Here is a 20,396-nt window from a genome sequence, read left to right as displayed (position 1 = left end):
TATGTTTTGCTTCTTAGTTCCATTGGTGAATATGATAAAGCCATCCAGGCTTTTAAGTCTATACCCCTTGAAGAGTTAGAAGACACCACTGGTTTTGCACTGGCTTTGTTTATGAAGGGTTTGTATAAAGAGAGCAGCAAAGGTGAGTTTGTTGCTTGAAGCTGAAGGACACACCTTTTTCAGGGCTATGAAGAATTTGATCGTGATGACCTTACATAAAGAAAGATGTAATATTGAGATGTAGGAGTTACAGTGTTTATTAACATCTGACTAGGAATTAGGAACAATACTAAGAACTTTTTTATCTGTTTTGTCATTTAGTACATTATTATGATGAATAGTCCTTATAGCAGCAGTGTTATGAGCTGAGTTTTACTTTCCTTATTTAAATAAACAGAGGTCCAGGATCACTTATGGTTGACATAGAATTAGCATTTGAAAGCAGGTCTTTACTATTTCACAGTGCTTAAATATAACTTTCTGATAAGTGAGGACTTCAACCGTTATATTTTGGTTTCTGCAAAAGTGCTAATTGAGTGCATTTTCACATATGGGCCCAACCTCTGTGTGTGCAGCTCACTGTAAGGATCTGTGGTTGTTTGATGGAGTTGCTGATCTGCACATGGGAATTATGGTGCTTATCTCAGTGGCTCCTGCCCTCTACTTGTTTTAAAAATAGTGACTGAGATGGCTCTCAAGATTCTGAAAATAGAATTTAGGGAATATCACATAATAATCTTGGTGGTATCCCCAGAATTACCTTGGAACAGCTAAACAAAATTAGATGATTTTGAATTTTTATTCCATGTGCTTGAAAGCAAAGGAACAATAAGATTTTTTTTTTTTTAGTTAGATCTTTTTGAAAAATAGAATTAGAAAAGGCAAAATATATAGTGTGTCCATCAGGATTGCGTTTATATTGTTTTCTTTTTGTTTCCAACTCTATATAACAGCCTATGAGAGAGCTTTGCCTATTGTTGAGTCAGAGCAAGACAAAGCCCATATCTTGACAGCTCTGGCAATAACGGAATATAAACAAGGAAAAATGGACATAGCCAAGACATTGCTGTTTAAATGGTATGTATAATTGATGTCAACACTTACCATGACCAAACACTTAAATACTAAGTTTAAATTTAGAGCAGAAGGTCTTTTTTTTTTTTTTTTTCATTTTTTCTGAAGCTGGAAACAGGGAGAGACAGTCAGACAGACTCCCGCATGCGCCCGACCGGGATCCACCCGGCACGCCCACCATGGGGCGACGCTCTGCCCACCAGGGGGCGATGCTCTGCCCATCCTGGGCGTCGCCATGTTGCGACCAGAGCCACTCTAGCGCCTGGGGCAGAGGCCACAGAGCCATCCCCAGCGCCCGGGCCATCTTTGCTCCAATGGAGCCTTGGCTGCGGGAGGGGAAGAGAGAGACAGAGAGGAAAGCGCGGCGGAGGGGTGGAGAAGCAAATGGGCGCTTCTCCTGTGTGCCCTGGCCGGAATCGAACCCGGGTCCTCCGCCACGCTAGGCCGACGCTCTACCGCTGAGCCAACCGGCCAGGGCTAGAGCAGAAGGTCTTAATGCTTGAGGAACTGTGGTGAACAAAAGGAATTGACCCACCTGATTCTGATCTGACAGTCACAGGTAGAACTAGAGATGATGGCTTAATTCTTAGTCCTGGATCCACTCAGTCCAAACTCATCATGTACACTGTGTGTTTTATGTATTTTTTAAAAAAGTAATTAATGACCTGATCTAGTAGGATTTTAAAATTTTAATAAAAGCAGTTGTAACTGGCTTGGTTTTTGGCCTTTTGTGTTCCCAAAGAGATCGTTTTCGTCTTTCCTTTTCAAGTTAACATGGTAAAGTTAATTAAAGTTGAGGTTTTAAAAAAATGCTGCCAATCAGTATAACTTGTAACTATTTCTCAATGTGGTTATATATTTGGTATTTTCTGACTTCTGAAAAAAGATTTTTTAGAAAGTTGATCTTAATTTCTTCAAAAGCAGTGTATGATTAATATATGCTATTGGCCAGTGGTTATCAATGAATGCTTTTTTAGCATTTGCATAGGTACACATTATTACAATGGTATAGAATTATCCCAATTACAGCAAGATTATGTTTCTGTCCTATTCCCCTTAAATGCTAATAATAATCCTCAATCATTGTGAAACCAAAAATGACCTATGTCCATCTCCAGATTACCCCACCCACCCTTCTTCAAAGGTAGAAGGTGGGAGATGATTAACTGGTATTAGTTGAGAATCACTTTTATAGGGTAAGCTTTATACTTATTTCTTCATTGTGATACTTTTATCCCATCCTGATTTAAGTCATTTTCTTATATAACAAATAAGCAATTCTTTCTCTTTCTCCTTGCTGTTTTAAGAAAACCAATTGGAATAAAAACAAATAATTCTTGTCACTTTACTTGGATACATTTATGTAATATGTTTATGTGGCTATATATAACCATGTTCAAAGAACCCAAGTTGCAAATGGCTTGGGACAAGAATCAGAGGTGCTAATGTATTGACTGCATTTATCAAGGAGGAAGTAACTCCCCAATTAGACACAATTAGAGTAATTTTGTGTTACAATTTAAAACAGTAACGGAAATCATTTCGAACAATAATGAAAGTGGGAAAAAATTATGGAATATAATCTGATCCTTTTTCTCTTCTCTTAGAAGGAGGAAAACCTTTACTTCCTTGTTTTATGTTGTTGGATCCAGGGCTGTGTTTCTTTGTTTTTGATTCTCTGCATGTCATCTTTCAAACTTAACGCTTTGCCCCTTGGCCCTCTTTACTTTGACTTCATTTATGAAAAATTCAGTTACCAGTTCTTTACTAATATTGCTTGGCATTCATATATTGGAAACTAAGCAGTATCCTAGCTGTTTGTTTATGGAGAATGAGAATAACTTCCATTTATACAGGAAAAATTATCTGGTTATCCACTTAATAGATTGTATTATGTTAAATAACTGCATATAAAATCACTAGAACATGATACAAGACAACATGGAGTTACTGAGTATTCAGCCCATGTAGCTTAGTGGGATGTAGTTATTCCAGTAATAATGTAGGTTTGATATATTAGTATTAGAGTAGATAGGTTTTCATCCTTATGAACCAAGGAACAAATTGGAATTTCTTTTTTTGCTGTCAGTATTGGGATTTAAATCTTATTATGTGTTTTTTCAGTTGTACCAACATACAGTGCGGTTATTTGTTTTGATAGAAATGACTGTGACTGCTTGACATCCTTCCATATTTGGACTTCTGCATCTCTTAACCCTTATTGTAAAAAGCATTACTGTGGATGCTCAGAGTAGGCTGCTAACTTGCTCCAGCGCTGCCCATGAAAATTCATGATTTTATAACTATCAAAATTAAATTCTAAACATTTTGTTTCCCCTTTCTAAAAAAATAGTAAAAGATGTAGTGGTAGCTGTGATATTTTGTAATGTTTTAAATATTTGTTATATTTTAATAAACTGTTTAAAAAGTGTTTGGAAGTTTCTCTGTTTTGTTATGGTACAATGTTCATAATTACTATTAGAATAAAAAGGTTTTTTCTAAAACTTGGATATACTGACCAGAAAAGAAGTTTATCTATTGCTGCTCTGTGAAAGGCCATTGATACTTTTATTAATGCATTCATTGATTGATTCTTATATATGCCCTGACCGGGATCAAACCTGCAGCCTGGCATATATGATGCGATGCTCTAACCAACTGAGCTACCCAGCTAGGGCTTTTGATACTTTTAAATGCTTCAGGCCCTGGCCGGTTGGCTCAGCGGTGGAGCATCGGCCTGGCGTGCGGGGGACCCGGGTTCGATTCCCGGCCAGGGCACATAGGAGAAGCGCCCATTTGCTTCTCCATTCCCCCCCCTCCTTCCTCTCTGTCTCTCTCTTCCCCTCCCGCAGCCAAGGCTCCATTGGAGCAAGGATGGCCCGGGCGCTGGGGATGGCTCCTTGGCCTCTGCCCCAGGCGCTAGAGTGGCTCTGGTCACGGCAGAGCGACGCCCCGGAGGGGCAGAGCATCGCCCCCTGGTGGGCAGAGCGTTGCCCCTAGTGGGCGTGCTGGGTGAATCCCGGTCCGGCGCATGCGGGAGTCTGTCTGACTATCTCTCCCCGTTTCCAGCTTCAGAAAAATACAAAAAAAAAAAAAAAAAAAATGCTTCAGATAGGGAAATTGCTGTCCCAAGAAGCCAAGTACTTCGTTCTTATCTTTATCTTAAAGCTGGGCTTAGTTAGGTGAATCTTTAAGTAAATTGCTTTTTTTTTTTTACTAAATGTTAACTATGTTTTAATAGTTACAGGCTACTGTATTCTTGTTAATCAGCAATTTGAAAATATATTTACAGCTCTATCTTAAAGGAGCCAACCACAGAGAGCCTTCAAGCCCTGTGTGCTCTAGGGTTGGCAATGCAGGATGCTACACTGTCAAAAGCTGCAGTGAACGAGTTACTGAAACACATCAAACAGAAAGACAGTGATTATCAGAGATGCCTTCTTACTTCAGCAGTTTACGCACTGCAAGGCCGCAAAGTCGCGGTGCAGAGACAAGTGTCTAAGGCTGTTCACAGGTAAGTTCTGCACTTGTGAACTTGATGACATGGTCTTTGATGTTTGGACCTTATTAAAAATAAAAAATAAGGTTGTAAGCATATACATTTGGAAACCAAAATGTGGTTTTATGAAATTGTCCATATAGTCAGTTAACTGTACATATTATTTCATCTGTGAAGATTTTTTTTAATTTAATAAAGAGATAGCAGAAATTTTGTCCTTCCAAACTTTTAGTATGAAAGCCCTTACTAATTCTCAAGTTTATGATGTCAGTTTGTTATCTGATAGGCATTCACTAATGTATTCAAAGTTTGGGCAATAGCAAACTGATAGCACTAGCAACAGGGTTTATTTTCAGCAATAAGGTGTTACATCAGTACTGCTTTCCTTCCATAGTTCTCACCTCTTGTGTATTCTTTGACCACAACATATTATATTTCCTTAACATTTTTTAATTAGATCTCACAATTTGTAATCATCACATTGCTGATTTTTTCCTTTATTTTCACAAGGACTGTTGGTGTATAAAAGAAATATAAAATAATGTTTTCTAAAATTTAAGACACTTTCAACCACATATGGACAATTATATGAACTTGTTTTAGATGTCTAAAGGATAAACTTAGGTACTAAATGAAATGCTGGCTGCTTGTACTTTCTGTGGTTAACTCCCATCACTAAGCCCTGCTTTTGGTGATCTCTGTAGTAACCCAGCGGACCCTGCTCTCTGGTCTCTGTTGTCCCGAGTGGTTGCTCAGTACACACAACAAAATGCAAAGGTGAGGAATGTGCTCAACTCTGGCACGAAGATTAAATAACTTGTGATGTGGTAAATAATATAATTTTAATGTATTAGCATTATCATCCTGAAAAATATTCACTAATATAGCAAGGAGTTCTGCTGTTAACCCAATTTTCCATTGGTTATTCAGTCAGTGGTCCATTGAGTTTCTTCGTGTACTCTTGTACTGCTTTAGGTATTGTGGACAACGCATAGACTTAGGTGGACTCTTTTGAACGCATACAGATTATGTTAATAGCTACGTGATAAGGTTATACTTGAAATGTTGCCATTTAATAAGCATTAGCTATTGTGTTTTTGATCCCAAAAGATAATCTTATTTAAAAGCTCTTTAAAGATAAAAAAAAATAAAAACTAGAACCTACTGCTATCATTTAAAAATGTCAATCTAAACATAGAGTCACTAATATTCTATACAGGGGATTAAATACTGTATTTTAGTGCGTAAAAGCCAGACACAATATTTTCAGGAGTCTGTAAAGTATCTTGTTAACCTTTTTTTTTTTTTTTTTTGACACAGAGAGAGAGGGACAGATAGGGACAGACAGGAAGGGAGAGAGATGAGAAGCATCAATTCTTCATTGTGGCACCTTAGTTGTTCATTGATTGCTTTCTCATATGTGTCTTGACCGTGGGGGCTCCAGCAGAGCAAGCGACCCCTTGCTCAAGCGAGCGACCTTGGTCTCAAGCCCGTGACCTTGGGCTTCAAGCCAGCAACCTTTGGGCTTGAGCCAAGTATTTTGTTAACGTCTATGGTTAATATGAGCTTTCATTGTTGACTCAACTAGTTGGTAAACCTAACTATAGTAGGTAATGTGTTTTAAACACTTAGTACATCAAAAAATTCCAATATTTGAAGTCTTGTGGGCCTGTTTTCCTTTGTTATTTCTGTTGGTTTTCACCCATGGTGTCTTTGTTCCTTTGTTTACCTGATTGTGCATATTTGAAAAGTATTTGTGGAAATAATTTTTGGCCTAGGAATAGGTACCTTTCTATAGACAGAAACTGTGCTTATTTCTGCCAGTTGCTTGGGAGCTCCACCAGTCTGGAACCACCTTAAACAAGGTTAGAGCTTGAGGTTTATGGACCAAACAGACTACTATGTCCCTGGGTTTCAAGGTTGTTTGAAACCTGGTTTACTTCTGATTCACCTTTAATCTGTGGGTATAGCCTTTTGGGGTCTCAGCTCATTTTGATATAGGTTTCCTATATACTTCCCCTTTTTATTTGAGCCCTGGGTCTGGTCTCTGTCCCACTAGCCCACGAGTCCTTTAGAATAATTCAGATTTGTTAGGGTCTACAAGTGGCAAAATGGTTTCCCTGCTCACCTCTCTGGAGTCTAGTTTTCCCTTTTAGTCTTGACTTGGTAAGTCCTTAATAACTTGTTGTTTAATACTTTTAAGAATACATTTTTTTTTTTTTTTACAGAGACAGAGAGTCAGAGAGTGGGATACATAGGGACAGACAGGAACGGAGTGAGATAAGAAGCATCATCAATCATTGGTTTTTCGTTGCGACACCTTAGTTGTTCATTGATGGCTTTCTCATATATGCCTTGACCGTGGGGCTACAGCAGACTGAGTAACCCCTTGCTCAAGCCAGCAACCTCGGGTCCAAGCTGGTGAGCTTTTGCTCAAACCAGATGTGCCCGCACTCAAGCTGGCAACCTCGGGGTCTCAAATGTGGGTCCTCCGCATCCTAGTCCCACGCTCTATCCACTGCGCCACCGCCTGGTCAGGCTACATATTTTTTATATCTTATACCAGTGCTTCTCAAATTTTAATGTGCAAACGAAATCACCTGATGATCTTGTTAAAATGCAGATTATAATTCACTAGGCATGCGGTAGAGTCTGATATTCTGCATTTCTAACAACCTCTTAGGAAATGTCAGTACTGCTGGTATGCAGACCACACTTTGAGTAGCAAAGTATTATCCTACTTTTTTATTTTCAGTGAATAGGTTGGTTCAAAGAACCTATAAAACCATCATCATTAGACATTGAAATGAAGTACTTACTATGTTCCAGCTACTGTGGTAGGCATTTTTATACATTTTCTCATTTAATCCCAACAACCATATGAAGTACGTGTAATTACTGTTCATGGTATAGAGGAAGGAACTTGAGACATAGAGATTAAATAACTTGTGCAAGATCAGTTAGTATGGTGACCCCAGATCTAATTCCTAAATCCTTTTTCTGCTCTGCTGTGTTGTCTTTCTTCTTTTTAATCTATCTTTTGTGTGTTTTATATAAACTTTAAAAAGAAATTTAGCATTCTTTACATGCTAAATATTTGAAAACATTTCCGAAACACACTTCTGATATAAAATGAAGACTACGGAATACTTCTGATTTACAATGAAATCATTTTTATTTCTTTCCCAGGTAAAACACCTAATTGAATTTTAAAAAATGAAAAATTTCAAATTTTCGTAATGAAAATTATATGCATATGTTTTTCTCATTTTAGTATTGAGTTGATTATTGAAGCAATGATGAGCTTAGTGGTCCTCAGAACTTTATTTTCCTAGGGATTGTGAAAAATTTTTAAATACTATAGATTTGTGAAGAAGCCGTGTTTATCTCATATAGGTTCTGTGGTCTCTTGCAGTTACTCTCTTTTTCAGTCTTTCTTTCCTCACCATTTTTTATATTGTTAGAAAGTGTGTACATTTGTTTGGTACCACTGTAAAATCATATAACTTAGTCTTTTAATGAGCAGAGTTGAAGTGATTATAGTGAAAAAAGTATTTTCTTTTATAAAAATATTAAGCTGGTCTTTTAAAGCAATAATAATAAGTCGATACTTAATGTGATAAAACCGAACTTTTTAATTGACTTAATGGAGATTTTATTAGTTCTCATTAGACTCTTCATCAAAGTCTGTGCATTATTGACATGATCAGTTCTTTTCTCTTATAGGGAGGTGCTGTAGCAGGAACTGTGGCTCATATTCTGGACTCAAATCACAGCAAGGTTAGTTTACCCCTGTGATGGAAATGTTCTGCTTATTAAATAATAAAAAGAATAATTGTTCTTCCTAGCCTTAGGGGGTCACATTATATCCAATAGTTGTTCTTTTAGTCACTTTGAAAGTCAGGGAGCTCTAAAGAGAATTGGTTAACACCTTTCTTTTCTCCTATGTAGAAGGCATTACTATACACTGCAATAAATCAATTGGCCATTGGAAGCAGTTCAGCAGAGGATGAAAAAAATATTGCACTAAAGACCATTCAGAAAGCAGCTCTTCTTTCTCCAGGTGAATATAATATAATCTACTTCATTAATTAGAATTTTATTCATCTTTCATTGGTGATTTATAGGAGCAAAGTTTATATTTTTATGAAATAAGTTAAGGGAGTTTTAAAATATTTGAAGATTTTTCATATAAATATTTGATTATCTACTTTTGATTGGCTAGTGATAATGAAGAGATAATCAATGATTGATGCAGGCTTAAAGGAATATCATCAAGAGGTAGTTTTATTTTCATTTTCCATGAGGCTTTAATTACATTTACCTATAACTACTAAATTATTTAATAAACATATTTAGTTATTTTTATGTGTAGTTAGCTCCGTGAAGATTGTAAATATGTTTTCTGTGGTTAAAAGTGCCAAAGTGCTGGCCCTACCTGAGCTAGTTCTTAGTTCTAATCAGCGGGGCCATGTGCGTTCCGTTCCTCACCAGAGCCGCTGATGGGCTGTACCAGCATGCTTCCACTGTTACAGAAGGACTAGGACGTCCAGCAGTGTAGGTTACGACATGTATTTTTACATAATATTATTTTTAATGTGAAGTGCAGCATTAAACAATATATTTCTTCAGAGTGCTTAAGGCAATTGTTAGATCAGAATGCTATTGCTTTTGGCCAGGGACTGTTAGGAAACAAATGATACAAAGAACAGGTCCAATGTTATCTTCACAATAAATTTTAAAGATCCCAACTAAACTGCAAAATATCTAACATTTTAGAGATTTTTTTAATAAAACAAATAGACTAAAACCCTGTAATTATTTTTTTTATTTTCAAAATAATCAGAACAAAAAGAGACCTCAAACATTTGAGTTTATTCATGTTATGTATTGGGTGTGTTTCTGATTTTTGGAGGTATTTACACCAAGTGTCAGATAGAATTACTCTCAAGAATTCTTACTGTGGATTCACAGTTATAGAAGATGTTAGCCTTTGATGTTACAGTGTGTCCATAAAGTCATGGTGCACTTTTGACTGGTCACAGGAAAGCAACAAAAGATGATAGAAATGTGAAATCTGCACCAAATAAAAGGAAAACCCTCCCAGTTTCTGTAGGATGATGTGGCAGCATGTGCGCATGTACAGATGGTGACGTAACACCGTGTATACAACAGAGCAGCCCACAGCCATGCCAGTCAAGATGTGGATGGTACAGAGGAAAGTTCAGTGTGTTCTTTGGCTCGCTAAATTCGAATTCGTGACCAAAGTACAACGTGAATATTGGCGCGTTTATAACAAAGCGCCACCACATAGGAATAACATTACTTGGTGGGATAAGTAGTTGAAGGAAACCGGCAGTTTGGTGGAGAAACCCCGTTCTGGTAGGCCATCAGTCAGTGACGAGTCTGTGGAGGCTATACGGGATAGCTATCTAAGGAGCCCTAAAAAATCTGTGTGTGAGCCCACATCTAACTGCACTGAATAGGTATGAAACTGGGAGAGTTTTCCTTTTATTTGGTGCAGATTTTCACATTTCTATCGTCTTTTGTTGCTTTCCTGTGACCGGTCAAAAGTGCACCATGACTTTACAGACACACTGTATTAAGTGGCATAAACTTTAGAAAGTAAGATTGGCCAACAAAGGTCCCTCTAATGATGTTTTCTGATATTCCTGTATTATTTGGAGAAATACTCAGAGAAGCAGAGTCATCATATAAGATACACAGAACAGAGGCTGAGTGTGAGGATGAGTACCTGTTTGAGACTTTTTCTTAGAGTCCAGTGAAAGCTAATTTAATTGTAGTTATGTGTAGTAGCTGTACACCTAGTCCTTGCAGATCTTTAGGTGAACAAAGTACAGTTTTGATAGATGGTACTCCAAAGGATCTTTTTAGAAATATAAATATAATCCCAAGAATTTAGAATTAAGTGGATGGAAATCCAGTTTCTGCTAGATTACTGTTTCTGTGATATTAAGAGGTATTTTTAACAAGTTATATTTAAAATGTTTTAGATTTACAGTTTTTAAAAAATATATATGTGTATATATATTTATATTAATACTTTGTTTCCTAGGGAATTTAAATTGCTGATTATAAAAAAGTTAATTAAAATAGCAATGTTTATGAATTTTGACAGGAGAAAGATCTGGCCACTAATGTCCATTTCTCCTACCAAAATCTAAACAATAAAATACCCTAAATTCCTAAAGAGGTTGTTCAGTTAATCATAGGGGTAAATCAGTGTTCAGAAAGTGAGGCCATTTCAGTTGGGATTATAGTGCTTTAGGCCTGATAGCATATGAGCTATCATCTAGTTGTTTTGTAGGAAAACAAATCCCAAAGAAAGCTGACTCATAGTTAATTAGTGTCCTTGTTAATCCTAAAACCCAGAGCTAATCCTTAGTCACATGCCTTTTATTATAAAGTAGTCAGATCTCATCATAAATTCTAGGGCATGGGCCCCATTTCCTTATTCTGGAATTTAATGTGTCTTATTTAAAATAAGGTAGTCATTATCTGGAGCAGAAATTATTTTGTAATATGGACATATATTATTTTTTTGTTAACTTTTTTGATCTGTATGGGATTTTTTTTCAATACTTTAACTTAGTTTCTTTTTCTTTTTTTTTTTTTTTTAAACAGAGACAGAAAGTCGGTCAGAGAGAGCGATAGACAGGAACAGACAGACAGGAACAGAGAGATGAGAAGCATCAATCATTAGTTTTTCATTGCGTGTTGCGACACCCTAGTTGTTCATTGATTGCTCTCTCATATGTGCCCTGACCGCAGACCTTCAGCAGACCGAGTAACCCTTTGCTCGAGCCAGCGACCTTGGGTCTAAGCTGGTGAGCTTTTGCTCAAACCAGATGAGCCCGCACTCAAGCTGGCGACCTTGGGGTCTCGCACCTGGGTCTTCCACATCCCAGTCCGATGCTCCATCCACCGCACCACTACCTGGTCAGGCTGTATGGGATTTCTAATGACTTTTATACAATTAGTAATACTAATAATCTATAAATGAAATAGATACAAATTTCAGACATTTGATAAGTATATACTGGATGGGGCAGTGAGATAAGAAAAGATATAGGCCTGACCTGTGGTGGCGCAGTGGATAAAGCGTTGACCTAGAAATGCTGAGGTTGCCGGTTCGAAACCCTGGGCTTGCCTGGTCAAGGTACATATGGGAGTTGATGCTTCCAGCTCCTCCCCCCTTCTCTCTATCTCTCCTCTCTCTCTCTGTCTCTCCCTCTCCTCTCTAAAATGAATAAATAAATAAAAAAAGAAAAAAGATATAAAACTAAAAGAAATTTTGTTATCTTACTTTTCCTATGACTGAGCACTTAAAACAGGGACTGATTGATGAATAAGAGTGCCTGTTGAGACTTGTCCTTGGTGTCCAGTGGAAGTGAATGTAATTGTCCTTTCCACGGTAGCATAGTAGTCTAGGCAACTGAACTAACCAGCTATGGAAGAAAAGCTTATAGGATATTTCTCATGCTATGATATTGTAAAGCCAGTAATCAGGGCCAGGGCCACCATCACAGCAGCCTTCTGGCCCATGCAGGTTCGCATTGGATTCGGACAGTTGGCAAAGAAACAGCGGAGCCAAAAACTGGTGGGCCATAGCCTTTAATCTAGCTTGCACCCGGCGGGCAAGTAAAAATACACACTGGGCTCCAAAACCCAGTCACACTCAGTGCTCACAAAGCCACTGACTTATCCGAGTTTCCTAGAATCAAAGGTTTCTAGCTCACCAGCCTTCCTCTCCTCAGTTCCCCATCTCACTCAGTACTCCGCCATCTTGGCTGCTTCTCCTGGCCTACTCCACGTGGCCTCCTTCTGCTGCTGGCTCTCCTTTCTCTGCTCTCTCATGCTAACCTCAGGAACCAAGCGCGCAAACTCTCGTTCCATCCCCATTTTATAGTGTAGAAATCCAAACCCTTAATCCAATATACATAATAGGGAAGTCTCTAATACAAAGTCACTTCTCTGAGGCATGATAGGATTGTACCACCTTACACCAAAAAGGGTAGGAAAGGCTTAATCCCAAAACCAAGCCCCAGGCTACAAGGATTCTGCCTGCCTTTAGCCCACCCCAACACACATTAATACCACCTGGGCAACGGCCTCTTTAACAAAGTGAGCATAATACATTTTATCTGCCCAACAGATATGTTTGATAAAAATGGCAAATCTTAGAGGATGAATATAGTAATGAATCTTCTGAAAACAACTATAATTTAGGGTTTTTTTTAAGAAAATGGAACCTTTCTAGATACAAATAATTTTTATGTGTGTTTGTAAACTCATCTTTGGTAGTTTTTCAGCAATATGTTAATATTAACAAGCTTTCCATCTATATTTCCTATGTTTAGGTGATACTGCTGTCTGGGCCGGGCTGATGGCAGCCTGTCATGCTGATGATAAACTGGCTCTAGTGAACCACACTCAGCCAAAGAGGATGGATTTATACTTGGCACTGTTATCTGCTGTTTCTGCTTCAAGTAAGTTTCAAAACACATTTGATAATGATAAATTCAGGATAAAGTACTCAGAAGAGTATTGTGGAAAGGGAGTGGGAACAATTAACTCTACACTAATGGCTGTTATGGTTTCATCTAACAAAGCTTTAAAACAAACCTTGAAAAGATCAAATCATTTTTAAGAAGGTGAACTGCTTACAGAAGAAAACTCAAGAACATTATAGTAATACAAAAACATAGCATTCAGCAAGGTAAAATTCACATTGTCTGGTATCCAGTTAAAATTTAATAGGTATACAAAGAAGAGAAAAATGCATTGGTAGAAACAAGTCCACAAATGATATATGATAAAAATCTCTAGAATGTAATGGGCTTTTTAAAGCATGTATGACAATAGCACAAAGGGCAGGAAGGGATATAGAAGTATTTTCTTTTAAAAATTTTGTACAGTAAATGATATAATGTTAGTTAAAGGTAGACTGTGACAGCCCTGGCCGGTTGGCTCAGCGGTAGAGCGTCGGCCTGGCGTGTGGGGGACCCGGGTTTGATTCCCGGCCAGGGCACATAGGAGAAGTGCTCATTTGCTTCTCCACTCCCACCCCCTCCTTCCTCTCTATCTCTCTCTTCCCCTCCCGCAGCCAAGGCTCCATTGGAGCAAAGATGGCCCGGGCGCTGGGGATGACTCCTTGGCCTCTGCCCCAGGCGCTAGAGTGGCTCTGGTTGGCAGAGCGATGCCCCGGAGGGGCAGAGCATCGCCCCCTGCTGGGCAGAGCGTCACCCCTGGTGGGCGTGCCGGGTGGATCCCGGTCGGGCGCATGCGGGAGTTTGTCTGACTGTCTCTCCCCGTTTCCAGCTTCAGAAAAAAGAAAAAAAAATACCAAAAAAGAAAGAAAGAAAAAAAAAAGGTAGACTGTGACAGGTTAAAGATGAATACTCTAAACCTTAAAATAGACACTAATAAAATAGAGTTATAGGTAATAAGCCACAAAGTAAGTAAACTGGAATCGTGAAAAGTCATCCAAAAGAAGAGGACAAGGGAACAAAGACTAGATATGGAAATACAAATCAGTAATAACACATTAGACTTAAACCCAGCCATAGTAACTATCAAATTAAAATAAATGGTCCAAATACTTGAGTTAAAAGGCAGAGATTGTCATATTGGATAAAAAAACAAAAGCCAACTACTGCCAAAAAGAAACATACTGACAACATATAAATTTGTATTTAAATATAAAGATAAAAAGAGCCTAAAAAGTTAAAGGATGGAAAAAGATGCATACATCATGCCAACACTAATCAAAAGAAAGCTATGGTGGCCATATTGATTTCAGACAAATGAGAATCAGATCAGAAAATATTGCAGTGATAAGGAGGGTCATTTCACAATGGAATCAACTTAGCAACAGGACCTGACAAAATGAGCCTGCCTTGTTTATTGCACTTTGCGTTATATCACTTGGCAAACACTGTGTTCTTTACAAATTGAAGATTTGAGGCAATCCTCTGTTGAGCAAGCAAATCTGCACCATTTTTCCAACAGCATTTGCTCACTTCATTTCTCTGTCACCTTTGGTAAATTCTTGCACTATTTCAAACTTTTTAATTACTGTATTTTATGGTGATCTGTAATCAATGATCTTTGATATTACTATTGTAATTGTTTTGGGGAATCACCCCCATGCTATATAAGATAGAAAAGTTAATAAATGTTGTGTGTGTTCTAACTGCTCCATCGACCCTCCGTTTTCCCATCTTTCTCTCCTTGGGCCTCCTTATTTCTTGAGATGCACCAATATTGAAATTAGGCTATTAATAATCCTACAATGGCCTCTTAAGTGTTCAAGTGAAAGGAAAGGTCAATTGATGCAACAAACTTGATTAGAAATTGCCACAGCCACCCTAAACTTTAGCAACCACCATCCTGATCAGTCAGTAGTGATCAATATCGGGGCAGGACTCTCCCACAGTAAAAAGCTTATGACTCATTGAAGGCTCAGAAGCTGATTAGAAGTTTTAGCAATAAAGTATTTTTAAATTTAGGCATATACTTTTTTTTTTTAGACATAATCTATTGCACGCTTAATAGACTAGAGCAGGGTTCCCCAAACTTTTTACACAGGGGGCCATTTCACTGTCCCTCAGACCGTTGGAGGGCTGGACTATAAAAAAAACTATGAACAAATTCCTGTGCACACTGCACATATCTTATTTTAAAGTAAAAAAACAAAACAGGAACAAATACAATATTTAAAATAAAGAACAAGTAAATTTAAATCAACAAACTGACCAATATTTTAATGGGAACTATGCTCCTCTCACCACCAATGAAAGAGGTGCCCTTCCAGAAGTGCGGCGGGGGCCGGATAAATGGCCTCGGGGCCGCATGTGGCCCGCGGGCCGTAGTTTGGGGACCCCTGGACTAGAGTATGGTATAAGTATAACGTTTACATTCACTGGGAAACCAGAAAATTTCATGAGACTCACTTTATTGCAGTGGTTTGTAACTAAATTCACAATATCTCTGAGGTATGCTTGTAATAACATTTAGGCACTGGTTAACAGCTTTAACAGATTTTAAAATATGCATGGTATTTCACAGTAAAATAATAGAAAAAATTGAAAAGTTTTGAAAAAATTGCCTAGAGCAGAAATTTATAGATAGAACTGAAAGGAGAGGTAGATAAATCCACAATTACAGTTAGAGGTTTCAACACTCTTCTTTTGAATTGATAGGATAATTGGACAGAAAAATCAGTAAAGAGATAATAAAGACTTGAACAATACTGTCAACTAATTTGACCTAATGGGCATTTGTAGAACACTTCTGACCACAGTAAAATGCATATTGTTATCAAGTGCACATAGAACATTCACCCAAATATGTCATATTATGGGCCATAAACCAGGTCTAAATAAATTGAAAAGGATTCACATCACACAAAGTGTGTTATCTTAATACAAGGGAATGAAATCAGACATCAGTAACAGGAAACTATCTGGAAAGTTCTCAGTAGTTGGAAACTAACATACTTCTAAATAATCCAGGTCAAAGAATAAATCAGAAGGAAAATTAGAAAATATTTCAAATTGAATGAAAATATAAAGAACAACATATCAAAATTCTACAGTGCCACTAAAGCACTACTTTTAGGGAAGTTTATAACATTAAATGTCTACATTGGAAAAATAAGAAAGGCCTCTAATTAGTCATCTTTCATTTACCTTAAGAAACTAGAAAAAGGAAGAGGAAATTAACTCCAAATTAAGACAAAAGGAAATAATGAAAAGTAGAGAATAATGAAATAGAAAACAAAATAAACTTCTAGTCTGACATGGGGGGGGGGGGGAAGTACCAGTGTCTGTCAGGAATGAAAGGGTACATTACTGTAGCCTTTAAAAGGCTTACGGACAATTTTATGCCATTAAATTTGACAACTTAGATGAAATGGACAAATTCCCTGAAAGACACAAAGCTTCCTGAAAAAGAGATAAGCTTAGTATTTGTTAAGGACACTGAATTTATAGTTAAAAACCCACAAAGAAAACTCCAGGACTAGATGACTTCACTAATGAATTCTACCAAATGAAAAAATAATACCAGTTCTATACAAACCCTTCCAGAAAATCAAAGAACTTGTAACACTTCTGACTTCTTCTGAGACGAGAATTACCCTGATACCAAACAAAGACATATAAGAAAACTACAGAAGGACAGTACTCCTGAACATAGCTGCAAAAAATCATTAATATAACTTTAACAACTGAAATTGAACAGCAGATAAAAAAGAGAATATATTATGATCAAGTGCAGTTTATCCTAGGAATACAAAGTTGCTTTGACATTTGAAAATTAATGCCATTTACCATGCTAATAATTGTGAAAAACATCAAAGAATTTATGATTTCATTGTTCAAGAAATTTTAGAAAATGCAAACTGATCTATTTTGACTGAAAATGATAAGTGGTAGCTTGGGGACACAGGAGAGGAAGGGGTGTGTGTTAGGGACAAAAGTGATTACCAAGGGCCAGGAGGAGACTTGATAATGAATATGTTCATTGTCTTGATGTGGTGATGATTTACAGATATGTACTTACCTGTAAATCAAAGCTTATCTCCAAACGTACCGTTTGAATATGTGCATGTGTGCAGCTCATTGTATGTCAATTATATTGCAATAAGTCTTTATTTTTTTTCAATGAATTATTTTTAATTTCACTACAGATATAGAGATTTTTCTTATGCCACAGGTATATAATTTGTTTAATTACAAATATTCCTACCATGAAACTTTTCAGAAACTTGTCTCATGATAGCATAGCCTGTGGTATTCCAGTGGTTTACGTAAGTTATAAAAATTGTATACATATGTATAAGTCTTATTGTGATACTTATTAGCAGTTACTCCTCTGAGAATATATTATAAATTGCAGAAAAAGTTAACATTGACATTTTTTGTTTGTAGTTAAAGACAAAGAATTTTTTGAAAATTACAATGACTCTCTTGAAAAGTGGTGTCTCTCCCAAGCCGTCACTGCTCTAGTAGACACAGGGAGAATATGTGAAGCCGAAGCCCTTTGCACGAAGGTATTGTTATGGAATTGACCATTGAGATTTATGGATTCTTATTCTATTTGGAAAATAACTTCAAAAATAGAATGCATGTTATTTAAACAGCATGTGGTGGTGGTGGTGGTGGTGGTGGTGGCAATGATGATAATTACACCCAACATTTATTGAATACTTACCCCAAGCCAGTCAGTCCTAGCATTTAGCAGTTTTCATTTGAATATCACAATAGTCTATATGACAAAGATACTTATAATTATCCCCATTTTCACAAATGGGAAAGCTATGGCTTAGGGAGGGTAATTTGCACAGAAGTCTGCAGCTACAAATGGATAGAGTTGCCATGTGAACTCACATTTGTTTGACTCTAGGATCCAAGCTCTTAGTATAATAGATTGGGGGGGGCACCATTAGGGAGGTAGTATTTTTCTTTGATTTCCGGTTATTCCTTTCAGAGTATAGTTTTTATATACCTGAATTATAGGCTCCGTGAGTAAATTCTTAACACCTTACCTAGCACATAGTGTAAGGGCTCACTAAGTAAATATGGATTGAATGATTAAATCAGTTTTATAAACCTACTTAGATATAATGTAATGGGTTAGGAGAATTTTAAGCATCACTTTTCCTGAAAACATCTTTTTCATAAATGTTTACCAAGGAGGTTATGTTATCTTCCTAGAAATTGTTTTAAAAGAGCAGTATAAATTTTGCAGAGAAATAGAAATGGGTCTTTGCAGATCTCTTCAGCTCTTGAATTCTCTGAAAAACAGAGTGATAAATTTTCTCTTTTATTTAAGAAATGCTATCTGAGTTCAGGACAGGATAGTATTTCATAGTGAGAGTAGAGTATTCATAAATTGACAGTTGACTGCTATGTCTGACAGAATAAGAGATGCTTTTATGAGCCTTTTCTTGTCATTTTATTGTTTCAATCTCTTACTTAGAAAAAAGCAATCAAGTACATTTTAGAAATAAATACATTCAAGACTAACCTAATTAGTAAAAAATAGAAACATGTTACTGAGAGACAAAGCAATAAAGGAAGAAATATTTAAAACAATAGTGGAAGTACTTGTATAGAGAACTTTCTTCAACTTCTTCCATATGTATATAAAGGCCATAATATATACATATATACAAGGGTGTAAATAGCTTGGAAAAATGGGTCAGTGGGTCATTTCTCTTACTCCCAATGTATATGAAGTTTTTGCCTGGAGGAAAGACATGCAAGGAATATCTTCATTAAGAAGTTCAGAAAGCAAAAAATATATAGCTCTTTCCTTTTTACGTAGTATTTTTTCCCAATAAGGTACAGGGTTAGCTTAGCCTTCATTGTTAATTTCACGTTTTCTTATTTCTGCTATTTACAGTCAGAACCTAAAGTTTAAAGTTCGTAAGCTATCATCTGAGAATTAACTAGGTGAAAGGGACATATTAAATCTAAAATAAATGACTTATATAAACATAACAGCATTACTGATTTTATAAATTATTTATATGTATAGTTTGATATTCCCCAAGGTGTTCAGTGTTTTATTTATTTTACTTTCCCCGTTGTTGATCTTTTTAATAAGGAAAGGTCAAATTTAGATTTTACCCCCATGTAGAGAATAGCTTAATTGCTTATTGCATTTAACACTTAAGTACCTATTTGATTTATTTGTATTTGGGGTTTAAATTTTAGAATTTAAAGAGTAAACCTGACCAGCCAGCTGTTATCTTACTTCTGAGACAAGTTCAGTGTAAAGCACTCCTAGAATCACAAAAGCCTCTCCCAGATACTGTGCTTGAAGAGCTGCAAAAAACAGTCATGTCCAACTCAACCTCTGTTCCAGCTTGGCAGGTAAATCTTTCTTACGTGATCCTGAATTAAAATACTCTGTGATATTAAGCTGAAGTGAGAGGTATGCTCTTTTGTCATGCTTTTAAATTCACCAGACATCTCTCATGTTCATGATTTAGGGTACCCAGTGGTCCCTCATTTATCGTGGGGGTTAGGTTCCAGAACACCCCCCCTCCGTGTTAGATGAAAATCTGCGAAGTAGCAGCCTTATATTTATTTTATTATTTATATATACAGAACACAGTACTCCGGTTGGTTGCCTCCCATCCATCAGCCTATAGTGTGCCGTGTACAATCTCATCTGGGCAAACTAGCTCAAGCTGAAGTGGCTGTAGCTGTGTTTTTTATACATGCGAGTCTTTGTCTACTTATCTGCTGTGCGCTACTATTTTATTTTGATTTAATATTCTTTTAATATATTTTAATGTTTTTATATTTTCAATTTTTTAGGCCAGAAATGCTTATTTTACCTCAAAAATAATTAAAATAATAAATATATAAAAATACCTATATACCACAAAATCCCACAATATAGCAAAAACTCCATGATACAAAATTAGATATATACAATTTAAAAATTCACAATACAGTAAGACGGCAAAAAGTGAACCATGATATGATGAGGGATGACTGTATTGTGATTTGAGGAACGAAGCAAGTTGAATACTAATTTAGAATCTGTTGTTACAATACTTCAAAGTTTTCTTAATGTTTGATTATAAATTTTCTTAATTTAAAACAGTGGAGTTGATGTAAGAGAACTAAAGTATTACAGATGTTTTACAGTAGGGTTGCTGTGTAGATTTTAACTGTCTCTAGAGGGGATGTGTAGTTTTTCCTTAGCTACTTTACAGGTCACCCGTATCTAAGATTTTAATGGTTATTTAATGTTTTTAGAAATAATTATTTTCAGGTTT

General features: G+C 36.7%; 1 protein-coding gene across 2 annotated transcripts in view; it reads left to right on the top strand.

Moving 5' to 3' along the window:
• Positions 1–20,396, top strand: part of SKIC3 (SKI3 subunit of superkiller complex) — a 99,124-nt gene that overhangs the window by 66,228 nt on the left and 12,500 nt on the right. For both annotated transcript variants that reach the window (XM_066381857.1, XM_066381856.1), the window contains 9 exons: positions 18–142; positions 954–1,077; positions 4,367–4,588; positions 5,278–5,350; positions 8,300–8,353; positions 8,525–8,636; positions 12,955–13,083; positions 17,530–17,651; positions 19,321–19,479. In XM_066381857.1, the coding sequence (XP_066237954.1) occupies positions 18–142; positions 954–1,077; positions 4,367–4,588; positions 5,278–5,350; positions 8,300–8,353; positions 8,525–8,636; positions 12,955–13,083; positions 17,530–17,651; positions 19,321–19,479 (1,120 nt within the window). The remainder of the gene's footprint in view (positions 1–17; positions 143–953; positions 1,078–4,366; positions 4,589–5,277; positions 5,351–8,299; positions 8,354–8,524; positions 8,637–12,954; positions 13,084–17,529; positions 17,652–19,320; positions 19,480–20,396) is intronic.

This window comes from Saccopteryx leptura, chromosome 4, assembly GCF_036850995.1.
Source record: "Saccopteryx leptura isolate mSacLep1 chromosome 4, mSacLep1_pri_phased_curated, whole genome shotgun sequence".
Taxonomy (NCBI): Eukaryota; Metazoa; Chordata; class Mammalia; order Chiroptera; family Emballonuridae; genus Saccopteryx; species Saccopteryx leptura.
The sequence above is the reverse complement of the archived record's forward strand: the minus strand, read 5'-3'. Positions and strand labels throughout refer to the sequence as shown.